The following is a 26,833-nucleotide window of genomic DNA, read 5'->3' as shown; positions in this document are numbered from 1 at the left end:
CTGCTGCCATCTTCATCTGTTCAAAAAAAGAAGCGGCCCCCAGACTTGGCACAATGAAAGCATGTGAGCCAAAGAAAGAACTTGCATCTTTTGGTGCCTTTCACAACCTCAGGACATCCCACTCTACAGCCAATGAAGTACTTTTTGAAGTGTAATCACTGCTGTAATGTAGGAAACGTGGCAGCCAATTTGCGCACAGCAAGGTCTCACAAACAGCAATGACCAGATCATTTGTTTTTAGTAGTGATGTTGGTTGAGGGATACACATTGGCCAGGACACTGGGAGAACTCCCCTGCTCTGCTTCCAAGAGTTTCATGGGATCTTTTATGTCCACGTAAGAGGGAAGAAGGGGCCTTGGTTTAACGTCTTATTTGAAGGACGGCACCTCCGACAGTGCAACACTCCCTCAGTACTGCACTGAATTATCAGCCAAGATAATGTGCTCAAGTCTCTGCAGTGGGACGTGCACCCTTTTGAGTCAGAAGGTTGTGGGTTCAATAGTTGTATTAGAGTTCCCAACTTAGATTTGAGCCCACGTTTGATGGGAACCACATGGCACGTGTTTAAGAGTGAGAAGCACACGTACTTTTGTCGTCTCTTCACACCCGCAAACTACTTCTTTATTTACAGCCAGGTACAAGAGATCTGGGTGGCTGCATTGACTCTGTCAATGACTTCCCATCGTGCAACTCTAGATACAAAAAACCTAAACTTAGCCTGGAGCAGAAAATTAGCCCTAGATACCAAAATAGTGCTGTTTGCTCTTTGCTGGGTCTCTGACAGGGAGATGACTAGTGAATGACTGGGGGCGGGGGGGGGGGGGGGGTCCGTCTCTGCGGGCCACATTAAGCATGGCTCCTACTAGCTGTCAACAACGAAATGCTGACACTAGCAGGTGCTCAGCAGGGTTTGCTAAGTGTCCGCTTTCTCAAATGGAGGATCCCGGGAGAGCAATAACAGGGGGTATGGGGAAATGTAAAGCCAAAACCATAGACAATTTAGTGTCCCTGTTTCATTACTTAATACCGTAGGTTTGAGCTCCACCACAGGCAGACATTCCAACCCATTCACAAGTGTACAGTTAATCACTGTTCAGTTGAACTGCTTGCCCTTGGTGGAGGGGTAAGAGGTGCTGTTAAAAGTGCCTATTAGAGGTGCATCATTACCTTCCACTGCCTAAAGTAAGCAACAAATATTGCCCTGAGATGTTATAGCTCAACACGCTGTTGGTTCACTCGCTACCCAACATTTAGGAAGGTGGGTGCAGGGAAGGTAGGAAATGCTGGGTTGGCGGAAGGGGGAGACTTATAGGCCTCTTGCAGACGGGCACCGGTTGAAAGTATCTGAGCCAACGGAAACGGGAGGCTGCTGTTTTTCAGCTAATTTCATCGCAGAGGGTTTGAAGTGTGGAGTATAAGCAGAGCGAAGAAGTAGTTTCAGAGGGGCCACGTCATTGTTTGCAGCTGTCTTCTTGTTTTCACACTCCTTGGAACCAAATTGTGTAGAACTTGAAAAACTTCAAATCTCTGGAACGAAGGCCAACATGTGTTCTGAATTTTTTTCCTCTTCCGGCTCTAATTTTCTTGCTTTATTAAAAGCCGTTGAGAAGTTTTTAGTGAAGCATTCTGTACAAAATGTTAGTTCAGCCATTTATTGTGGTTGACTATTATGTGCACTAGAAACTGAGCCACAGGTTTTGAGTTTGGCTCTTTTAACTTTTAAGATGTGGTATTTTTCAAAATTAAACTGGGGAAATCGCTGGATTCAAAAATGCATTCAGGACATTGTTTAAAAATAAAGCAACTTAAATAATCCTTGCTACAACGTATGATACGGTACATAAAATTAAGTTTAAAAGAAAATGAGCAAGCTGCAGCACAAAGTATCAGAATGTGGACTGAAGCACATCCATCATTCTCCACACAGTGAGCTTTCAGTCTCTGCTCGTCCACTGGGTGATCTGGTATTTTCCCCAATGAATGGTTCTAGGGGGTCATGTAGGGTTGCCAACTCTGGTTGGGTGTATTCCTGGAGGTTTCATCACATGACCTCCTGCCTCGAACCACCCCGCCCCCAATTTCCCGCCATTGGTCCATCGTCCAGGTGCCACTACCTTCCCGTGGCCAATTGGAAAGGGAACAGACTCTTTGTTACCCAAGTGGATTATTCTTGACTGTTAGCGAAATAGCCTTTTCCCCCCATCTCCAATATTTTTATAACTAATAAATGAAAGTGTTCAAAGAAAATTAAAAAAACACAATTTTGTTAAATGCCCCCTATGACTTTTGTCTTGGGTTTGTTTGCAGCAGTGACCTGGAGATTAATCTTCAATTCCTGGAGACTCCAGGTCAATCCTGGAGAGTTGGCAACCCTAGCGCCATGAGAGTGGCCTGGTTAAAGTCATCTGACTGCCTTCTCAACTAAAGAATAGGGGGCGGGAAGGGTGGAACAAATAAGAAGGAAGTGTGGAAACCTGGAAATGGAAAAAAAATAAAGCCTTTTTATATCAACTGGGTAAAACTACAGCAGCTAAACAGTACAGCTTGTACATTACTGAATTAAAGATCCCATGGCACTGTTCAAAGAAGAGCACCATGTTCTGGGCAATGTTCCACCATCAAACACCACCACCAAAAACAAACGTAACTGGTCTTTCATCTCATTGCAGTTTGTGGGATTCCTTAGCTTTGAAAAGAACGTCAGTGAAGCAGTCCATAAAACTTAATTTCAATCATTTTATTTAAAACAGGAGCAGTACATGTTAAATACTGAATTCTTTCGGGCCACAGTAACTTTTTTGTAGCAAAGTGTAACCTACCACGTAGACTTGTCACGTCTAATTGTGTGTGGATTATTTTCTCTTTAATTACCTTGTTTTCAGTTTTGTGCTTCTGTCTTTGCACTTTTAAGGGCACTTACAAGCACCACTTCCAGAAGACCAGCATCCATCAGTAAACTCCCAGCGTTAACATTGCTAAATCCTCGTATTTTGGGCAGCAGAAGTGTAGACTTTTTTTTTTCCCGTAGGTTTACAATTTTGCTACAGGAAGTCTGATTTAGTCGTGCAAGCTCATGGACGCTGGTCTACTGCAATAAAAGCAGCTGTGGCTCAGTGGGTAGCACTCTCTCCTGAGTCAGAAAGTTCTGGGTTCAAGCCCCACACCAGAGACGTAACCCAGGCTGACACTCCAGTGCAGTACTGAGGGAGTGCTGCATCGTCGGAGGTGCCGTCTTTCAGACGTTATACCGAGGCACCGTCTGCCCCTCTCAGGTGGCCGTAAAAGATCCTACGGCACTATTCGAAGAAGAGCAGGGGAGTTCTCCCCGGTGTCCTGGCCAATATTTATCCCTCACCATCACTAAAACAGATTATCTGGTCATTACCTCGTTGTTTGTGGGAGCTTGCTGTGCGCAAATTGGCTGCCGCGTTTCTACATTACAACACTTCAAAAGTGCTTCATTTGGCTGTAAAGCGCTTTGGGACATCCTGAAGGCATGAAAGCCACTATGCGAACGCAAGTCTTTTTCTTTTTAGCGGTAGTGGTTACATTTAGGGCAAGTGATTTGTTGCGTTATCGCTCTGATCTCCTCCGTTGAAATTCCAGTACGTGGAGAGTAAATTTCACGACAGGCGGTGGGTGTAGAAATGTGCGGGATTGGACAGGGCGATCGCATCATGCAAATTCACCTGTCCCAAGTGTGTGATGATGTAATTAAATTAATCTACTTAAATCAATAAACTGGGCCTTAGAATTAAGTAGTTAGTGTGTTGTGTGTTGTCGGATCTTAGAAAGATTTATTAAATTACAACAGGTTTGTCGCTGAACAGTATGAATAAGTTGAGTTTCTAGAAAGAGAAATATTTATTTAGTCTGGGATCGAGTTGTTATTATTAATAATATTATTGCTGCTCGCATTCCTGCATAGGCTCCTATTGAATAAAATCCATTGACTTGAGGTTAGGCTCTCTATTATCTACAAGGTTCAAGCCAGGAGTGTGTTAGAATGCTCACTAATCGTTTGGATGAGTGCAGCTGCAGCAACACTCGAGACAGCCCAGAAGAGATCTGGGCTTCTGCCACTGATCTTGACATTCACTCCCTCCACCACCAGTGCACTGTGGCTGCAGGATGCACTGTTACCTTCGCATCAACCTTAATTGGACAGCACCTCCCAGCCCCACAACCTCTACCACCGAGAAGGACAGGAGATCTTAGGAACACTATCACAACCAATTTCCCTTCCAAGTCACGCACCATCCCGACTTGAACACATTATTTCCGTTGCTCGGTCAAAGCCCTGCAATTCCCTACCTAACTTCATCGCCACAAGGACTGCAGTCGGTCAAAGAGAACAACTACCGCCATCTGCTTAGGGCAAGCAAGGATGGGCAATAAATGTGACCTTGCCAGCACCGCCCACATCCCAAGAACAAATTTTATTTAAAAAAAAGAAACTGCACATGTTGTGGTGGGGAGAAAAAAACTCCTTTGTTGATGGTGTGTTGTAGCACTGCCCAGTGAATAGTGCCCTAAGTTAGCCACCATGCCCTTTCTTTTTTCCCTTTTTTGGAAAAAAAAAGTTATGTGTTTTAATATTCTCTCTCTCTCTCTCTCTCTGCCATTTGGGTCTCTTTCTTTCTGTCTGTGTAATTGACACAATGTATATCCAGTGTACTGGGATGTGCTGTTCTCCGTGACTGGCCTGTTTGAACAACAACGACACCTTTTGATTGGTGTGATGCTGTCCCAGCCTAATATAAGATATGCGATTTGAGAATCTTTCACTCATTCACCTGACGAACGGGATAATCTCCGAAAGCTTGTGATTTTAAAATAAAATTGTTTGACTATAACCTGGTGTTGTAAGATTCCTCAAATTAAGCAGGGAAAGTAGGACAAAGGGACATAAATTTAAATTGATGAGAAATAGTTTTAAAACTGATATTGGGAAAGACTGATTTACTTGAAGAGCAATAAATGTTTTTAACAATCTGCCAAGTATGGGCATAGAGGCAGAGACATTAGGGACTTTTAAAATAAGGCTGGAAAAGTTGGAGTAACATAGAGATGAGATTCAATGGATTGAATGGCCTTTTCTTATTCTTAAATGAATTACCTTGTAACACAGTCTTACTGTTATCTTATATGTAACATACTCTCAGCCACTTGCTGTTCCCTAAGTCAGGAGTGCCCAAATTATGGCCACCGGGGCACATGTGGTACAAGCTCTACCAATCCTGCTCACTAAGCCCATGAATTCAGTCCCATTTGTGCTTATATTTCTTATTTACTTGTTTGCCTTGTTTGAATTTTGTGGGCCAGGCTCTGCTTTTAGGCCTGTTGCCTCATCGATAGATAAATTCTAAAGCAGATGTGTTTGGATCAGCAACTTAACATATATGCAAATTGATGGGAACACGGGTGTAAATTTTCTGAGGCACAAAGGCTCCATAATGGGCATCTAAGTGGCCCCTGAAGACAAAAGGGCTGGGAACTCCTGCCCAAAGTAACGATACTGACCCTCAATTCCGATCTCAGTTTCCATAAGCATTGAATAGCTGGAAAAACTCTATTGAATTCCAATTACACGATCATATGTACTATCAGAATTTAGACATTATAATTCTATAACATATCTATTTACTTTAATACGATGATAAATGTACCAGAAGACATCTGAAACATCATATTGGGAAGATATAGCTGATAAACAATAGAGTTTTTCAAACACACCCTGAAATATCAACCAGCAAATAGGAAAACTTTGAACGTTGATTGCTCAGTCGACTTCTGAGCTACAATGTCTTTTTTTCATTGATTTAAGAGAGGTTTTTAAAATTGAGAACGGTTTTGATCAGGTGACTAGGGAAGGACTATTTCCTCTGGTTGGGGAGTTGGTGATGGGCAGTCATCAATTTAAAATAGTCTCTGAGAGTGTGGAGAAAGGTTAGGGGAAATCTCTTCACAAAAGAGGGTTGTTGGAGCATTGAAGGGTGTGTCACAGGAAGCAGCTGAGGCAGAGCCCACTGCATCTTTTAAGGGAAAAGTGCATAAGTATTTGAAACAGAGGCATATGAGAAAGATGGGCAATGGGATTCAGTTTGGATTGCTCCAGCAGTGAGGGGCACAGGCTGGATGGGCCGAATGGCCTCTCCTGTGCTGTAAACTTCTTTCGTTCTCCCTTTATGTCTCTTAATACTCTTACTTTCCAAGTAAGTATCTATCTCCCTTTTTAACACTTCTATTTAATATTTCTTACCGTAAAATTCAATTGTATATTTAGCCATAGGGAACCTGAAAGATGACACATTAACCAGAAACATTTGATTTACCGACCTACACTGAGCATTAAAACTAAATGTGGCAGCAGTACACTGTAAGTACAGTATATTTAGTCTAAGCAAACAGAGATCGCTTAATGTGCAGCTGTGCATTTTTTGTTCAACAACATAACACCCAGGACAGTCGCGAACTCAAGTATCTGTGTTCCTGTTTTTTAAATTCCTTTTTTTTAATGAATCTGTTCTTACAGTACTGATTCCTGGATAAACTCAGATCTGTATGAATCGATCACTTGTCTGTCATGTAAGGGGGCTGCACATACAAAGGGATAGATTTATCAATGGGCTTCAGGCACTGTCCGCTGGTGCCCAGTTCTTCTGCTTAAACCACACACCTGCTGCTGCTCTCATAAACCGGCAATTCAAGGCTTCCCAGATTCCTTGGGACATTTTTGTCAAGGAAAGACTTCAAGAGGCTTGGGAGTTTTTGCTGGAAGAATTTGCATTTTCTTCCATACAAATGCCCGTTTGGTGGGGATGGCGCAGCACAGTCTGAATGAATTATGGCACTGCAAAAGATGTTGCAAGACTTGAGGTTAGAACAGCAACGTAAATGCTAACGAAGTCAAGATTGTGCAATGTGATATGTAGGAAATTTAGTAATTGGCACCGAACCAGTCCAAATTATTTTAGTTTTTTTTTTATTCGTTCATGGGATGTGGGCGTCGCTGGCGAGGCCGGCATTTATTGCCCATCCCTAATTGCCCTTGAGAAGGTGGTGGTGAGCCGCCTTCTTGCACCGCTGCAGTCCGTCTGGTGAAGGTTCTCCCACAGTGCTGTTAGGAAGGGAGTTCCAGGATTTTGACCCAGCGACGATGAAGGAACGGCGATATATTTCCAAGTCGGGATGGTGTGTGACTTGGAGGGGAACGTGCAGGTGGTGGTGTTCCCATGTGCCTGCTGCCCTTGTCCTTCCAGGTGGTAGAGGTCGCGGGTTTGGGAGGTGCTGTCGAAGAAGCCTTGGCGAGTTGCTGCAGTGCATCCTGTGGGTGGTACACACTGCAGCCACTGTGCGCTGGTGGTGAAGGGAGTGAATGTTTAGGGTGGTGGATGGGTTGCCAATCAAGCGGGTGGATAGAATATAGAAGCGGCTGCTGATTTTAAGGGCTACACCAGAACCATAGTTCCCTCCCTCCCAGAGGCGGTAAGCCAATGAAGGACGTTATCCAGCCTCCAAACTGTTCTGCATGGATAATAAGGGATCTGGGAGGAAATTGTAGCGAATTTGCAGTGGTATTACATTGGTGTGTGTTAGAACTAGTCCGCAGAAAACTCACCAATAGGAAGAGAATTTAGGCCACAGAATCAGTAGAACCAGTGTAGAATATATCAGTGATGTACAAGGCCATTGGAACCAATACAAAAGATACTTGTGAATAGGATATAACAGTGATACAAGATCTGTGAGATCGAGTGTAAGGGATATTGGGGGAGAACATAATGATTCATAGCGCATCATTTAAACACAATATTCACCAACTTGCACTTGTAAAAATTATATTTTGGGTACATGAGCACAAGATTTGCAGAAACTTTTGGACCCTTCCTCTAAGCACCTATAGGAGTCTGAAGCAAATGTTCATGGACATGTAGGACTCAAAAGACTTCAAGGTAGACTGTGGAAACTCTAGAAAAATGTGTCATTATAATAACCAGTACAACACTGCCCTTTAAAATAGCTGCCTCGTACATTATTGAACTCTTGGACTGCAACACTGGATGTAAATTTGCTGAGAAGCTGATTTCAAAATGTCATAGAATATGATGTAACATAAATCACAAAATAACTTAAAGGTGGCTTGTGTTTTGAAGAACACAAGTAGTCTAAGGCTATAATAAAGCTACTAATTGCAGTTGGAGGCAATTATGTCGAAACCATTGCTCCACTGGTTACAGAAACCGGGATCAGTCCAAATTCAAAGCTAGTTTGGGTCTCCGTGGGAAACTTTGATTTTAGCTGGTTTGGATGTGAATTGTGTATTTTCTGATACCATTAAAAGTAGAACAGCATGTGATGTGGTCACAAATCCATGCAGACAAGCTTCCATTAGCAAATTAATTGAAACCACCTAAAATGCTTCTTTCTCAGGGTCTCGCACATCCCAGCTCCCTAATTTCCCTACGTTCTCATGGTTAGTGCCTGTAGATTGTTTCTGAAAGTCAGCTTTCTGTCTACTTTATAATCTCTAAATTGTTGCTACCAACCCCAATCCAGAAACTTATCTTCTGAATGTATCCATTAGAGTTTTGAATTGTATTTAAACTCTTTCTGATGTAAACAGATTCTTCTGTGTGAAGAACAGGAGCTTTGTATGCAATTTTGAGGTGCATCCTGATTAAACAGTCAGTTTGCGTTCATCAAACCGCTTGTGAGGTAGCTAGCTACGTTGTCTTGTGCTCCCCAGACTCACTTTCCCCATAAAGAGGCAAGATCAGAAAAGTGAGTAGCAGACTGACTTGTGGCCTTTAAAGACTGTACTTGTGGGACATCTGAAAAACAACATCCATTTGTTCTCGTGAGACAACTGCAGCAACAATCCAAATGGGTGGCTCATATTTCATCTGTGGTATATGGTTTTGCCACTGAAAATTGGAGAGTGGTATCTCTTTAGTTGCTTTCTGAGTTCCATCCAAAACTATTTAACCTGCAGAATATTTTCCGTCACAAATCGCAGCCCTAAGCATAAAATCATAGAAAGTTACGGCACAGAAGGAGGCCATTCGGTCCATCGCGTCCATGCTGGCCGATAAAGAGCTATCCAGCATAATCCCACTTTCCAGAACTTGGTCCGTAGCCCTGTAGGTTACAGCACTTCAAGTGCACATCCAAGTACTTTTTAAATGAGTTGAGGATTTCTGCCTCTACCACCCTTATAGGCAGTGAGTTCCAGACCCTCACCACCCTCTGGGTGAAAAATTTTTTCCTCGGCTCCCCTCTAATCCTTCTGCCAATTACTTTAAATCTTTGCCCCTGGTCACTGACCCCTCTGCTAAGGACATCCCATGGAAGGATGGACCTCATGTTATGTCCTGAATATTCATGGATACAATATACCTTTACTATTTGATTTGTTTAAAAAAAATCATTATGGTGACAGTGAAGTTTGAAGAAACTTGTCAAAGATTTCACTGTTCCATAACTTCAAAGAACATCACCTTTGGGACATGGTCATACAAGTCTGACATCATGTAAACCCAAAAATGTTTTTTTATCATAAGCTTTGATCAAGGTTTTTTTTATTTGTTCATGGGATGTGGGCGTCGCTGGCGAGGCCAGCATTTATTGCCCATCCCTAATTGCCCTCGAGAAGGTGGTGGTGAGCCGCCTTCTTGAACCGCTACAGTTCGTGTGGTGAAGGTTCTCCCACAGTGCTGTTAGGAAGGGAGTTCCAGGATTTTGACCCAGCGACGATGAAGGAACGGCGATATATTTCCAAGTCGGGATGGTGTGTGACTTGGAGGGGAACATGCAGGTGGTGTTGTTCCCATGTGCCTGCTGCTCTTGTCCTAGGTGGTAGAGATCGCGGGTTTGGGAGGTGCTGTTGAAGAAGCCTTGGCAAGTGGGTGCCTTGGGTGCCAATCAAGCGGATTTAATGGAGTGAGTCATCAGAGCAAAAGGAGAGGTTTCATAATGTAAATTGGATTGTGTCTAACCACTGAATTACACCAAGGAACATCTGCCAGGTTTGTTCTATCAAAAGTAGTTACATTTTTTATCAGCCCTTCCTCCAGTTGGGTACAAGGGAGAAATGTGGTCCACTAGCATTGTTTCAATGGAATAAGAATTGTTGCAAGATTTTGGCCCAAATTATATTGTATTTGCAATAGAAAGTTTAATTGGACATTGCACCTAAAGTCCATCTTCAGTTATATAATGAGCATGGTATTGATGGGTTAACCACTGCAGTGTGATTAAACCCTTGTTAAGCTCCTCGAGAGTCACATTTAGGTTGGATTTATACTGTAGCAGATGTAAGATGCCTCCTGAAGGTTCTCACACCTCAGGGCTTTAGAGTGCTCGGTAGTTTTCTGAGTAACACAGCCACTTTTGGGTTGATTCACACTCAAAACAACTTCATCAACACAGAGGTTGCAGTATAAATGCGGCCTTAAGATACTGGGATTATATCCACTGGCGCAGAGGGGGCTAAGATGAGATCTAATAGAGATTTCTAAATTATGAATTTTGATTGATTGGGGTGACTCGTAGTTGATCTACAGGAAATGGCATCTTTTTAAGGGAGAAGATAAACATTTGAAGAAGAGGAAGATACATGGCTGCTGAGAGAGAGTGGGGCGGTGGGATTAGTTTTTGGATTACTCTGGCAAAGAGTCAGCACAGATACGATGGGCCGAATAGTCTCCTTCTTTGCTGTAAACGTCTATGGTTCTTCGATTTTGTCCTCCACATATAGACATTTTATTTGAAGCTGGAATGGCTAACATTATAGATCTAATTTTTAAAAATTATTATTTTAGTTTAAAAATATGAGGGTAAATTTTGTGCTTCCAATGGGGCCAGGCATGCTGTTTTTTTCCCTAATTTTCATTGTGACTTTCAAAACTCTTTTTCCAGCTTAACTAAAATCCCTAATTTAGAAGCAGCTGGCAAGAATAGAGAAATCAGCAATGGACACTATTTATCAGTGTTTAGAATCTGGAGATCTTCGTCAAACTAGCGGGCAAAATCACAAAGTGTGGAACTATAATTTGTTGCATGGAAAAGATTTTGTGTTTTACTTTTGTGCTGTCTTCATTTTTCATGAGCTTCACATGGGCTCGTTACCATGGTGACCGTGTGTACATCTGCGTGCACGTGCCTCTCCGATCACACAGGGCAACAGCTGCAATATCTCATCTTGACGCACGACTGAAAATTTTATCAATGACTTTCAGCAGGATGTCATCCGTCACCCATGACAACCGTCACAGTTATACCTCGGGTGAAGCATGCTGCAGAGTCTGCGAGCCTGCACCAGGCCCACAGCAGGCTTATTGTGTTAAGATCAGGCCGGGGTCATACATGCCTTGATCAAATCTTGATGTAATCAACTTGATGACTCTCGTGCATAAATATTCATCAAAAAGAAGCATTTGAGAGCAATGTGGCTGGTGGGATGCGGGTTTGATCTCCCAGTCTGCTGAGTTTCTGACTTTGGCTACTTTGCTTGGAGGGAGGGGCTGAATAGAGGCCACAAAGTCGGGGAGGTGGGGTGGAGAGAAAGAGGGGAGCTGCTGTCCCAATGGTGGGAGGCTCAGGTCCAGCACAGGCAAAACCTCTCAGCATAAGAAGCATGCACCCTGGGAAGAACAGAAAGGCAGGACTAATGCAGAGGAAGGGAAGAGAAGTATCATATGTTGGAAAATAGGGAAACGGTATTGATTTCCAAAAGTTAATGGAATTTAATGCATTATAAAAATACCTCCGAACAGCACAGAATATTTTCAGTTATTTAAATATGATCCCCATTTGAATTGGCTCCTTTAACCAAGGGGTCAAAGTTCACTTTCCAGTGACATGAGAGGTCTTCTGCATGGGGAGGTAGTGAGGTAAGAGCGGAACATGGTGATTTCAATCACTGTGTGCCTCAATGTGGAGTTTTAGAGCAGGTTCAGTTCGCACGAAAACTGATACAGAGCTGCTGCTCTGTGGTACTTTATAGCGCAACAGATGCATTATCTGCAAAGTTGCTTTTACGTTCTGATCATTTTATCAATTGACAGCGGAGATGCGTTCTATTGGGGAGAGAGAGGAAGGATCAGTCCTTTCAATGTTCCTCACTGCTCCATCTTGCAGCCCAGCTGATCAAGTTTGCCCAACCAAGAGTGTTCAAACATCAGCCGAGCTGACCCTTTTCAGCCCAGACCACCTCAGTGAAAATTGTAAAACAAATATCCATTGGTGAGGCCATGTGAATCAAAAGTCCAAGTATTAGTGCATCCGCTGGTGGGGGAGTTTAGGACAAGGGGACGTAACCTTAAAATCAGAGCCAGGCCATTCAGGAGAGAAGTTAGGAAACACTTCTTCACACAAAGGGCGGTAGAAGTGTGGAACTCACTCCCACAAAAAGCAGTAGATGCTAGTTCAATTAATAATTTTAAATCTGAGATTGATAGATTTTTGCTAACCAAGGGTATTAAGGGATCTGGAGCCAAGGCGGTTGGAGGGAGTTAGGATACAGGTCAGCCATGATTTCATTGAATGGCGTAATGGCCTACTCCTGTTCCTATGTTCCTATCAAATATTTCCATTTGGAATTTTTCAACTAGTGTGACCTTTTGTGCTGTTCAAACTTTTCAAACCAAACAAAGGTAGGGCATCAAACATTGCAGATCAGGCAGTTGACGAAGGTGGATGAACTAAGATGACCTTTGTCATGAGTATTATCTTGTGAACTGGCTCTAATTCATGCTGTTTTAACATCTGGTTAAATCACAACTGACTTAGAGTTAAGAAGTGCTTTAGATATGAATAAAAATTCAACTCAACAAATCTTGGAACATGATCATCCCATTGGTGTTATGAACCAAAGTACGACTGCATTTTAACTTTGGATAATTTTCCTTTGGGAGGTAAACAGACTATGCTGGTGTGTTTTTATTTAAGGCAAATACTAACAATGATTTCCTGTCAATATCTGATTGAAATCCTATGAGTGCAGGGATATATTTAACTTTATAAAACAGTAATCATTTTATATCACAGAGCAGACTGTGAATATTTACATTTCTACACCTCCCTTATTTACCAGCTGCTAAATCAACTGAATGGAGAACTGAAGAAAAGATTATTGGAGAGTTTGATCTGGACTGCGGTGCAGAAACATGGACACTGAGGAAAGAGGAGATCAGGCTTCTAGAGAGCTTTGAGGTGTGGATTTGGAGACGAATGAAGAAAGCAAAATGGATAGATAAGAAAAATAAGGAAGAGGTGTTGGCAATGATACAAGAAGAACATAGTTTGATTCATCTTATCATTAAAAAATCAAGTGAATTGGATTGGGCAGGGGCTGAGAGGGGATGGGATGTTGATAGAGGTGATAGAAGGACGGATGGAAGGAAAATGGCTAAGAGGGAGGAAAAGAAGGATGCTTCTGGACCACCGGAAGAATAGGAGACCGCATGGAGACTTGAAGAGAGAAGCACAAGACAGAGTCGTTTGGAGAAGGGAGAATTGAGACAGAACCTGCCTTAGGCAGGCTACTGGTGATGATGAAATCTTAACGATTCACAAAACAGATGATTGTTGCACTTGTTTTTTATTTGCATTCTTTTCCCCTTCAACTTTATCCCTTCCTGTCCTGAAGGTGCTGATTTGCGTGACTCTTTCTCTATTTTGTAGTCTGCTACTGATACTTAGCACCTCATATATGTTTATTATACTAGCATATCTTCCAGTGTTAGCCTTGGCTCAGTGGTAGCACACTTGCTTCTGAGTGAGAAGGTTGCGGGTTCAAGTCCCACTCCAGAGAGTAACTCCCTTGAGCACGTAATCCAGGCTGACACATCAACGCAGTAGTGAGGTGCAGTCTTTTGGATGAGACGTTAAATCGAGGCCCTCTCGGGTGGACATAAAAGATCCCAAGGCACTATTCAAAGTGGAGCAGGGGCGTTTTCATCGGTGTCCTGGCCAACATTTATCCATCAAACAACATCACTAAAACAGATGATCTGGTCATTTATTTAGCTGGTGTTTGTGTGACCTTGCTGTGCGTAAATTGTCTACTGCGTTTCTTACCTTACTTCAAAAAAATACTTCATTGGCTGTAAAGAGGTTTGGGGCGTCCTGAGTTCATGAAAGGTGTTATATAAATGCAAATTCTTTCTTTCCTTCGTTTGGCAAGTGTGACACCAAACTTATCTCAAAATTTTCTGTATATATAACTAGCATACTTCCTGTAGTATTGCTCAAAGTGAGTTGGAAGATGTGCTAAAGCAGGATGCTTGAAGTGCAATGGCTCTAACGTGGCAGGAAGTAATTGTGACACTGAAGTGCAAGACTTTTAATGTAATATAGATACCCAAATGTAGGCAGATAGACCTGTGGCCATGGGTGGAAATTTAAAACGGATTTATATTAATTCTGGAGCATCCTGTGCACTGCTGCTAACTCTAGGAGTGAGAGACTGTTAATGTTAACAGAGCTTTACGCTTTTGATGGAGTCCAAAACTAGGGGGCCATAAACATAAGATCGTCACTAATAAATCCAATAAAGAATTCAGGAGAAACTACTTTAGCCAGAAAGTGGTTAGAATGTGGAACCTGCTCCCACATGGAGTAGTTGCAGCGAATAGCATAGATATCTTTAAGGGGAATCTAGATAAGTACATGAGGAAGGATATGCTAATAGGGTGAGACAAAGTAGGGTGGAAGGAGGCTCGTGTGGAGCATAAACACCGGCATAGGCCAATTGGGCTAAATGACCTGCTTTTCCGCTGTTAATTCTTTGTGATTGGCCCATTGACGATAACACCATTAATATTCTGCTATCCAGTAAAACATATAACTCAACGTGAGCATGTACATTTTTTACATTGACTGATGAGTGCAGTTGATCTCTTGCCATTCGTTTTTAGTTTATGTGGGTCCTTCGTTCCCGTCCACAAATAACTCCACCCATTTCCCAAGCAACTTGTTAGCGACTGAACCAGTAATCTCATTAAACACAACTGTCGCTCTATCTAAAGCAAAGGCAAGATGGGTGGACTAGTGGGAATAGGAATGTACTGGACCAACTAGCAATATTTATTTTAAAAATATACATTCCTGTGGTGGGTTATATATGTCCATTCGTAACCGACAAGATCAGTTGAGCGGCTCTGAATATATCCAAGTTTGAGCAGCTTCTAAATGACATTAGAACCACGAGATTGAATTACTGCCTTAACCACAGAGTCATATGTTTGTTGTAATATGGAATCTGCAATTTATTTCAGTCATCCTACAGTTTCTGTCCTTTCTCACTGTTACTTTGCTGGCAAGTTGTACACAGTAGAAAAGCTTGAATTAGTTCATAGTGGGATAGGTACTCATTTAAAAAAAAAATCTCTGGATGTGGGCGACGCTGGCAAGGCCGGCATTTATTGCCCACCCTTAGTTGCCCTGAGAAGGTGGTGGTGGGCCTTCTCCTTGAACTGCTGCTGTCTTTGAGGTGAAGGTGTGCCCATGATGGTTTTAGGTAGGGAATTCCAAGATACTGACCCAGCAACGATGAAGTAATGGCGATATACGAAGGGGATAATCTCCGAAAGCTTGTGATTTTAAAATAAAATTGTTGGACTATAACCTGGTGTTGTAAGATTCCTTACATTTGTCCACCCCAGTCCATCACCGGCATCTCCACATCAAGTAAGGATAGTGTGTGACTTGGAGGGGTACTTGGAGGTGATGGCGTTCCCACAACATTGCTGCTCTTGTCCTTCTTGGTGGTAGAGGTCGTAGGGGAGGGAGGTGCCAAAGGCTATCCAGTGCAACCCATTTAACTGCCATGCAATACTAAAGGGGATAACTGCATCTCTTATGAACTTGAATAATGGACTGAACCCATTGCGTGTGGAATAATATCCACAGAGAAGATCACTCTTGGTTCTCTAGCAACCCTTATATGAAGACGTGACCTCTGCCCCCATCAACTTTCTCTCTGCCACTAAGGAAAGCCTTGCATTTATATAGTGCCTATCATGACCTTGGGATGTCCCCAAAGCACTTTACAGCCAATTAAGTACTTTTGAAGAGTAGTCACTGTTGTAATGTAGGAAATTAGAATTTTGGAACCACTACCCACATGGTTTGCTCTTTATAACTTGACCTATCTTAGCATAATATATGAACTATCTTACCATGATATATGAGGTATCACTAGACCTGCCAAAACATGGCACACAAAGTACCAGAGACTTGGCATGACGTAACAGGAGATGCGAACAGACCTGAAACACATCCACACTTGGTGCCACAGACACAAGGTTCAGCCAGATCGGGCGCCTCAGAGCAAAGGTCCACTAGACCTCATGTCACATTGCACACAGGCTGCAGATCTTAAGTGCGCATTGCTCTGCATTTCTTTCCCTTCAGTAGACTTTATTCCATTTGCCTTGAAGCAGCCATGCAAAAATGGAAATGTAGGCCACATTAATGTACTACCGTACTGCCAAATAGTATTTCACTTATTTTTGGTTGGCAATCATCACATTCTGTAATAATCCACAGATTTAGAATGCTGGGAGTTAATTTGAAATAATATAGTTTGTTTCAACCTCTGTACTTGACCCTGCCTTCCAAAAGAGCACTCCCCTTGACTTCTCGCCATGAATAGGATGCAGTTGGAGCACTTGTGCTGCATCGTGTGAGGTGAGTTCCTCTGCAACCCCACAAAATTCCAGTAAGGATGTGCGCCAGAAACTGATTGAAATCATGGAATGAATATTTTACTTACTGATATGAAAGGGCTCTTGTATCTGCCAAACATAATAAGCAAAGCCATTATTAAAGGCACATTGACCAAAGCCTCAGGAACAGAATTCAACCCTTTATGTAATCATGACTGCACTGTGGAACAATCTGAAGTGTACGACACAGAGTATCTTATCTATATGCCCACTCTCTATCTCTGTCTGTTAAAGGATTGACGTAGCTCGCTGCTCTTTGGATACGATATTAAATTAAGGCCCTTTGTGCTCATTCTGATGGTTCGGGTAGATGTTAAAGATCCCACAACACTAGTTGGAGAAGAGTGGAGAGCTCTTACAGTGCCCATGGCAACATTCCTCCCAGAGCCAACACCAACAAAGCAGAATAACTCGCAATTTATCCCCTTGCTGTGTGCGGGACATTACTGGCCTAGAATAGATAAAGAGATAACCAATAGGCTCCGTTTTTGTCCCTTTTTGAAGAAGCATTTACCAGTTGGTTTATTTCACCAATGCGTTCAAAATGAAGAAGCAGTGCTATTTTCTTAAAAATAATTCTACTTTGTAGTATTTTAAAGATTTGTTTTGGAACTCGCGAGGGTAAATCCCGACAGGGTAGCCAATATTTTTTTTAAAATTCCAACAAAGCAAAACACTTCTATAAAAATGGACGGCACCGAGTTTTTCTGTGCTTTGAGAAAAATCTGCCACAGATTAGTTAAAGGGGCAACACAACTTTTACCTAAAACTCTAGATAGTACTTGTTAAACTGTGATCTTATTGGTTAAATTAATTCTCCTGGGCTGGGGGAGGGGAGAAGAGATTGCATTCTTTACCCTGCCAGGTCAAAGGTTACACAGCAGTACAGACATTCCGATGCTGCTGCCTCCAGACTTTCCTCAGTTCATCCAATTAGATACACAGCCCGCAGCCTATCATTTTTATGTCTCATTTAATAAAAGCCTAGACCTAAGGAAACCACACTGGAGTCTGAGCCACAAGAAAGAGAGCAGTCTCCAATAATTCTTCCCATACTTGCAGCAATTTTCTGTTTTATTTTCCTTCCCGCACTTATGCGCCCTGTCAACGGGCAGGGGTATGACAACTTGGTTCATGGCATCTGCCAATGCCACTCCGTAACTGGCTGCTTGGATGTGTGAGGGCTGCCTGGACTGACTCTCCTGCCAATGCTTAATCGCCTCCCTCAAGGGTCCGTCATGCCTATGGTTGGCTTCTCCGATTGAAGAATCTCAGACCTAAGCCCACGTCCCCCTTGCTTCCTTTTATACAGGGGTCAGATCTCCATTTTTAATTCTATCTACTGGTTTGTGAATTATCCTTTCAGTAACAGCCTTGCACATGTCATTTTCTAATTATTACACTGGGTTGGCATGGTTACTATGCAGATATTGACCCAAAGTAACGTTCTTCCTATTTAAAAAGAATGAGACATTCTTTAATTTTCCTCTTTCATGTCAAGAAGATTTAGATACTTTTTAAAACAAAGAATTTTGACATTTGTTTTCCAATTTTCTTCTTTCCTCCCATGAAGGCTCTGTCTTATACACAAGCACAGTTTCATGGCTGCTAGCATCCGTCCTTTGCTTAATCGAGTTGGTCATTCGTCGTGTGAACAGCAAATGGTAACAGGCTGTCCCTCAAGTTTGGATATTATAACTAAGCCTGATTCTGGCCAGACCCGAAGTCCACCTGTCAGCAGGGGATCACTGATTTGAACTCGGGAACCGTGGCTGATTTTTTCTTCTCCCTGGCCGGAGCGTTTTTAGACCAACTGTAACCCCACACTGGTGCACCTGGTGAGGTTAACTGACTCAGCACAGGCCAGGGATCAGACCAGGGACCTTCCTGGTCTGTCTGGCTCACACTGCGTAGTTAATTCACCCATTAAACCATTGAGGGAGCCTTTGGCAATTCTTTTAAGAGGTGGAGGGAGAAACATTTTGGACTTGATGAAAGTTTAACAACAGGGACTAGAGCAATACTCCAGTCTGGATCATTACTAAGAGCGTGTCCTTTTTTAAGGTATGCTACCCTCTGATTTTGCTCCATTTCTCTCCCAACCATAAGCCACCATCAGATGGCCTCCTCTCCGGATTTTACTAGTGTCACTTTGAACTTGCGTGCAATCAGCAATGACTCTCTCTCTCTCTCTCTGTGTGTGTGTCTCTCTCTCTCTATGCCTCTGTCTCTGTCTGTCTCTCTGTCCCTCTCTCTTTCTCCCTCTGTCTTTCTCTCTTTTCTTATTACTGTACTGCAAAAAAAAAAGCTCAGACTTGGAGCTCAGTGGTGTCTCAAACCTGGCACCATGTAATACTGCCTTAATACATCAGGCACTGTAAAAAATTTAGAATTCGACCAAACTAAAAGAGAGAAAAATCTACAACTCAAAAGCTTGCGCTCAACATAGTGTCTGCTGCAGGGTAAACGTACCTCAGCAGCCAGCGTGCTGGTTCTGGAGTGGTTTAAGACCCCACTCCTCCTGGCCAGTCCAAGAATTCATCTTGCCCAATTCCCCAGTGAGTCAATGGATGTCCCTGTCGCGTTCTATATATCAGCGTATGGCAGATGGATTTCCTTTCACAGACCAGCTGGCTGTCTGATCTGAGTGCTTATTTTGTACCTATTATATTTCTGCTAAGACAGTGCAGTAGGTAACACAAGACGTCCTCCAGTGCTGTAGCTGCTGTTACCACTCAGCTTGATACTGCAAGGGATTTGCCTGGTGCTTCAGGATACAAGTTTGTCTCCAGCCCGCAGCTGAGAAAAGGCCATTAGCCCTGGGGATGGGGAATATTAACTGAGCTGAAAGTCCAAACTGTGCTAAACAGTTCAATTGACTATGTTCAGCTTTTATTTTGAAAAATATTAGATTGCTCTGCTCTAAACTCGAGCGTGGCAACAAATCAAAAAATTACATAGAATTTACAGTTCAGAAACAGGCCATTCGGCCTAAGCCGGTGTTTATGCTCCACACGAGCTTCCTCCCACTCTATTTACTTCATCTTGCCCCATCAACATATCCTTCTATTCCTTTCCTACTCATGGACTTGCCTAATTTCCCCATAAGTGTGGAGCAGAATCAGGTTTGCCCTGGAAATTTCAGTGGATTAGGTCTAGGATCGCCAACTCTGGATGAATGTATTCCTGGAAGCCTCATCAGGTGGCTTCTCCAATCAGCTTCGTTTTGTACACTTCACTGAACTTCGACTACTGTGCGTTGGGCCCTGTGCAGGGGACTTGGAAACAGGAAGGGCCAGGAATAGCCAGGTTAGGTATTGTTCCTCAAATACAGAGACCCAAGCAGTCAGCTATTGTATTTGCTTTAATCTGTACTGTTATCAGTTTTCTTGTCATACATTGTAGCCAATTTGGTTAGCGTTTGGAACACAGTACATTGTAATACTGTAGCAACTTGGCTTTATATTTAACCAAGTTCAAATGTGATCTAGTCTTTCTTCTTAGAGTGAGTTTGCCAACTATATCCCTTGTAAAGATCATGCAGTTATTTATTTTAACAAACCCAGAATCCCGTTTGCCTTGTGATGGTTCTTTCTACCTTCCACTCTCATCTTTAAAGTTCTTTGTGGATCCTAGATCGCTCTCTCCTGCGCTCTGTTAATTTAGGGTAATATTCCCTTTCACTATTTTCCCTGAAATATAACACTTCAGATTTCTATGCATTGAACTGCAAAATACTCCCTTTCTGCCCACTCCCCATTCTCCTGTTTATGACTTCCTTCCAGCTCCTGTATTCTCCCTCACAGCGTGCCATGCCCTCTAATTTGGTATCGTCAGCAAACTTCAACATCAGTCCTCTCGTGCCTCTCTCCAAATCATTGATATCAATAGGAAACAAAAGGGGGTTCCAGCGTAGATCCCAGGGTGCATCGCAGGCCACCAACCAGAAAATCACTCCTTAATCTATAACTCTCTGATTTCCTCAAAAAATTGAATTAAGTTACTTAAGCTCAACCAGCACTTTATAAATCTATGTTGACTGCCCCTAATTAATCCACACATCCCCATTAAGTGTTCATTAATTTCCTCCCTTATTATGGACTCCAGAAATTTATCCGCACCTGAGAAGACTAATTGGCCTGTAATTTCCGGGCTTTATCCCTTTGCCCTTTTGTGAATAGCGGTGTAACATTTGCCACCCTTTCATCATTTGGCACAGTTCCCATTTCCAAAGATTTCTCAAAATGATAGTTACAGAGCTCTGCTATCTTCCCTCCCCCTCTGCTGTCACCTCCCTCAGTATTCTGTGACACAAGCCATCTGGGCCCGTTGACTTCTCCACTTTTAGTTCCAATAACTCTTTGGAAGAGTTCTTTGTGTATCCTAGATCGCTCTCTCCTGCACTCTGTTAAGGGTCTTGCAATTTAGGGTAATATTCCCTTTCACTCTCTTTTCCCTGAAATATACCACTTCAGATTTCTATGCACTGAACCTCAAAACACCCCCTTTCTGCCCACTCCCCATTCCCGAGTTTATGACTTCCTTCCAGCTCCTGGAAGAAAGAACTCTTTCCTTTTGAGTATTTCTCTTCAGTCGTGGTTCTTCCACATGTTCTTCTATTGCTATGATCCCACTTTCACCGTAATACAGCAAAATACTTATTTAGCATCTCTGTCATTCCCTCACACTAAGGGCACAAGATGGTCCCATCCCTCCTTTGATTATCCTTTTACTTCTTATGTATTTATAAAAGCCCTTATTATTTCCCTTTATGTTGACTGCCAGTTTTCTTTCATATTCCCCTTTAGGATTCAAAAATCTTCTTTTTTGCTTCCTGGCTGGAGAGTCTAGAACTAGGGGTCATAGTCTCAGGATAAGAGGTCGGCCATTTAAGACTGAAATGAGGAAAAATTTCTCCACTTAAGGGGGTTGTGAATCTTTGGAATTCTCTACCCCAGAGGGCTGTGGATGCTCAGTCGTTGAGTATATTCAAAACTGAGATCAATAGATTTTTGGACACTATGGGGATAGGGTGGGGAAGTGGAGTTGAAGTAGATGATCAGCTATGATCTTATTGTATGGCGGATAGTCTCAAGGGGCCATATGGTCTACTCCTGCTCCTATTTCTTATGTTCTTTTGTTCCCTTAGATACACTTTATATTTCTCATCGTTTTCTTTAGTATTATCTCCTCCCTTTGTATTTATCACATATCTTTTTAAACTCCACCTCTGCTCTAACCTCTCTATTTATCCATGGAAAACCAGCCTCTGACTCACTCCCTTGAATTCTGGTTGGAATGTTTTTAACCTGTACCTTATCCATCTTGTGTTTACTAACCTCCCACTGTTAGTCAGCTGGTTGATTTTGTCCAATTTATCCAACCAATTAATCTAGGCCAGGTCCCCTTTTATCCAACTGAAACTGGCTAATCGAGTTGAATTAGCTGAAAAGTCAACTCCAATTTCCAGAACTAACAACCTGAATTGGCCAAGGTGGTCAGTGAGATCCACCAGAGGTGAGGCCTCAAATCTGGTAAAGTTCAGAGGCATGTGGAGTCTGAACAGTATTGTCTGGTACATGGATCCCCACTGATGAATCCCAAGAGGAAAAAAAAATAATAGCTTGGGTTTTGGTGTAAACTATGGACGTGTTCATCATGTCTCACTTTGCATCCTGCTTCCTCTCTGCCAGAACAGCCCCAAAGTCTTTGCAGCAAGTTCCAGCTTTCATTATATGAAGGCAGTAAGGGTGCTTTCAGAATACCCAGGGGCTTATTTGCCACTAAGTGGGCACAGGAATCTGTCATGGTCTCTGCCTAAGCTGGCTGTTCAGGGCAATTTTTAATATTTGAATTCACTGCAGTCAGGAATTAGCCATTTTACACCCATCAAGCGAAATTATGTCCAGAGACTTTGCAGCCATTTTATGCCCATGGAACTGTAACCCAGCAAGGAATCAGCACCTTCAGAGGTGTGGGGAGACTATTGGCAATACAAAAGAAAAGAAATTTAAAGCTCAGGTACAGATCAAGAAGGGATAAACTTTTAATAACTAGTGCTGGACCAGATGGCTGGATTAAGTATCAAACTTCTATTGGCAATGACATATGAAAGGTTCTGTACAGAAACAGGCCCCTCTAAAGTAATTTTACAACACCATAAAGGCCAAGGTATTTGCTACTAGAGAATTGTAAAATGGCCATATCTACATGGGTTTAGAAATGTAAAAGTATTCTGTATTTGTGAGGTTTTAGGTATAAGGATACACTTCCTGCACTAGTTCCACTCAGAGTGAGGTGACTCTTAATGTTGGTTTGCTCAGCCCTGGTGCATGTTTTCTTGGTGATTCATACTTTTGGAGACAGACAGAGGGAGCAGGGTAAAGTGTCTTTAGAACAGTGGTGTCATGGCTGAAAGATTGGCCGACAACAGTTGATAAGAGGTAACAGGAAGCAAGCAGTAATCCACGGTTAGCGGAGCAGAGATTATGGGCTGAAAAATATGGCTTGAGAAGATTTCCCAGATATGGTGGGATGAGGAATCTGAAGACAAGTCTGTTCACTGGGAAACGGGGAGCCGGGGAAACTGGGCAATGATAGGGGTGATAGATACGTGGGACTTTATGCAGGAGAGAATTTGGGCTGCAGAATCTGGAGTAGCTGGAATTTTGACAGGTGGGGAGGTAGGGGTAGAAGCAGATAACATTCTGGAGGTGGAAGAAGGCAGCCTTAGCAACCAGGTGTAGGGTAGAAAGCTCAACTCAGCATTGAAGATGGGGCTGAGGTTGTGACCAGCAGGCTTGGTCAATCAACCAGCCAGAGGAATTGATGGGAGTTGACGCCAGAGGAATGTAGATGCTGGTGAGAACCAAACAGGATGCATCAATTGCCAGTTTTGAGCTGTATGAAATTATGACTCATCCATTTGGATAGTACAGTAACAGTCTTGGAGTCGGAATTAGCGGTGGAGAAACAGACTTTAGTGTAATCAGCATACATATGGAACTGACCCCCCTACTTGTAGATAATGTTAGGGAGGGGTAATATGTAGTTGATAAATAGGAATGGGCCAATAATGGATCTCTGGGGCACACCAGAAGTGACCATGTAGGATAGGAGGAGAAACTGTTTGGGAAATGTATTAACTGCATTGGGTCGGTAGGAGTGAAACTATGACAGCAATATCCTGGAATGAGCCATGGAGGAGAAGAATGGAGGGGAATGGAGTGGTTAATGTTGTCAGAGGCAATGGAAAGGACAAGGACAAGGAGAGAGAGTGAGCTGCAATCACACAGGATGCCCCTGGTGATTCGATAAAGCATATCTCTCTTAAAATCAGTTCACCAATATAGACACACATGTATTTGACCATCGCTGCTCCCAATGCTACCATAGTATGATTTTACACTGAAATAAACCATGAGCCATTATTTTAAGTAGATTAGAATTAATTGCTAAAATCAATACCAGACTTTGTATTGCATTACAAGCTACGCAGAATTACATTTTTGAGAAACTTTTCAAACTGAGTCAATAAGTAACTTATTCAAAGCAATGACAGACATGGATAGGTGGCCAGGACATTTCAGTGGAGGGCCCTGAAAGGCAAACTAAAATTGTTCACCAAATCCTGCATTATGTCACTCTGACATATTTTAAACAATTTTACAACACCAAGTTATAGTCCAGCAATTTTATTTTAAATTCACAAGCTTTCGGAGGCTTCCTCCTTCGTCAGGTGAACGATGTGAAAATGAAATCCTCGAAATGAAATCGCATTTATAATTCATAGAACAATGCTTGGTGAGTACAGACAGTTTTTTCAACTGCCCGTTGCCAAGGCAATCAGTGTGCAGACAGACAGGTGTTACCTGCCAGGTCTCACAGAATATACAAATCACCAAAAAAAAACAACAAACAAAAAAAGCAGAGATAGAGAGGTAGAAACATAGAAAAGACAGCAACTGACCCGTTATATTAAAAACAGATAACATTTGTTCGCTGGTGGGGTAACGTGTAGCGTGACATGAACCCAAGATCCCGGTTGAGGCCGTCCTCATGGGTGCGGAACTTGGCTATCAATTTCTGCTCGACGATTTTGCGTTGTCGTGTGTCTCGAAGGCCGCCTTGGAGTACGCTTACCCGAAGGTCGGTGGATGAATGTCCATGACTGCTGAAGTGTTCCCCGACTGGGAGGGAACCCTCCTGTTTGGCGATTGTGGAGGTGTGGGGATGGCCATAGCGAGGTGTTTGTCCTCATTGATGACATGTTGAAGGCTGCGGAGAACATGGCGTAGTTGAAAAAACTGTCTGTACTCACCAAGCATTGTTCTGTGAATTATAAATGCGATTTCATTTCGAGGATTTCATTTTCACATCGTTCACCTGACGAAGGAGGAAGCCTCCGAAAGCTTGTGAATTTAAAATAAAATTGCTGGACTATAACTTGGTGTTGTAAAATTGTTTACAATTGTCAACCCCAGTCCATCACCGGCATCTCCACATCCTGACATATTTTGTGTGATTTCAATTGCGTCCAATATGTAAACACGACCCTGCCCCAGACTTTAGACAGTGCGCAGTCATTTAGGGTTCCGGAATCTGAAGTGTTTATTCATGAAAGAGGGACTGAAAATTAGACTTTATAGAAGTATACAAGATATTAAACAGCATTGCGAAAGTAAATCCAGAGCCCTACTTTAAGGTACACCAGGACGAAAGGGTGAAAGACAAAGTTAAGACACAGAGTAATCAATACTTGGAATAGACTTCCAGGTAAGGTGTGGGGAGGTAATTCGGAAAACTTCAAGAGTCATTCAAAAGCCAATTGGATGCTGTGATGAGGGGACTGTAGGTTTTTCTTCAAGGATGGATAAACGAAGATGAGTTGAAAGGTCTTCCCCATTTGTGTTCATCTTGCGATTTAAAAGAAAAACTGATGTAAAAAGCAACACCTTCTGATCTATTTTGATTTTATAAACATGCAGGAAGATGCTGAAATATTTACAAGTGTACTAACTAAAGATATAGAGGGGGTCAACTGTTCTCTGTCTTGGGAACTGGCTGACAACTGTTCCAGCAAGAATACGAAAGGATACAGAGAAGCTTGCTCAGCAACTAACTCAGCCTGTAAAAATGATCGATTAGAAAGCTTGCAAACAGAGCCAACTCTTTGCCACAGCTGCTCAAGCCTTTCATCCACATCTTTACTGGACAATCCCGTAGTTTTTGTTTTAGATTGGCAAAACTGTTGAAAAATCAATTTTAGGTCACTCAGCCTAGTGGAGCACCAGAATGTTGCTAGCTGATCTCGCACTGTAGAAAATGAGTTTGTAGCAGCAAATTCATCTCCACAGAAATTGCAAGCCATGCAATTTTACCACAAGCAGCAACCAAGCACAAGTCCAAAGTGTGTTTTTAAATCTTTTCTCTTTTGTTGCCTCTCCCAGGAGTTAGCAATGCTATTGATTGGAAAGGGAGACGCACAAGCTTTCACCGATGAGGTGAGCATCAGAGGGCCTGATTATCTTTTCTCGCCCTTATTTTTTGTATAATTGTATGCACCATTTCATACTAATAAGTGGCTGTGGCCCTATAAAGGCATTTTTTATACTGCCTGTCGGATTTACCTGATGTTTGTCTGCCTTCCCAAGCTAGCATATAGTTAATGGATTTCTGTTAAACATGAAATAATCCCCAAATCATCGATATTGTCAGCTGATTGAACAGACAATGTCTGGAAGTTGCATTTTTTTTTTTATCATTTCAGTTTTATTTGATAAGTTGCCAGGTGTTCATAAACTGGCCTCCACCTTTGTCTCGTGCTTATCTACTTCATTGGAATATATCAGGATCACAAATTGCTCACCGATTATTCCTCAAATCCTGCCTCATGCCCACAACTCACAACCCGTTGTACCAAAGCGTTTAGATTTGATATTTTTAATCTTTTTTTAAACCTTTACTTTGCAGTAAAACTCCAAACCATCTGGCCTGTATTTACTATCAAGTGGGTAGAATCATTTCCTGTAAGGGTGCTCCCTGCACAGAACTGCTTCACATTTGGTGTTCTTAAAATAATTACTCTTCCCCCTTGTACA

The 26,833-nt window shown here is 42.4% G+C and overlaps 1 protein-coding gene across 3 annotated transcripts in view; it reads left to right on the top strand.

Moving 5' to 3' along the window:
- Positions 1 to 26,833, top strand: part of zcchc24 (zinc finger, CCHC domain containing 24) — a 187,925-nt gene that overhangs the window by 56,856 nt on the left and 104,236 nt on the right. Inside the window, exon 3 of one of the 3 annotated variants that reach the window (XM_067972491.1) lies at positions 26,183 to 26,236. The exons of the other annotated variants lie outside the window; for them this stretch is intronic. Coding sequence (XP_067828592.1) covers positions 26,183 to 26,236 — 54 coding nt within the window. The remainder of the gene's footprint in view (positions 1 to 26,182; positions 26,237 to 26,833) is intronic. 3 annotated transcript variants of the gene reach the window in all.

This window comes from Heptranchias perlo, chromosome 36 (genome assembly GCF_035084215.1).
Source record: "Heptranchias perlo isolate sHepPer1 chromosome 36, sHepPer1.hap1, whole genome shotgun sequence".
NCBI lineage: Eukaryota > Metazoa > Chordata > Chondrichthyes > Hexanchiformes > Hexanchidae > Heptranchias > Heptranchias perlo.
This window is presented reverse-complemented; position numbering and strand designations above follow the sequence as displayed.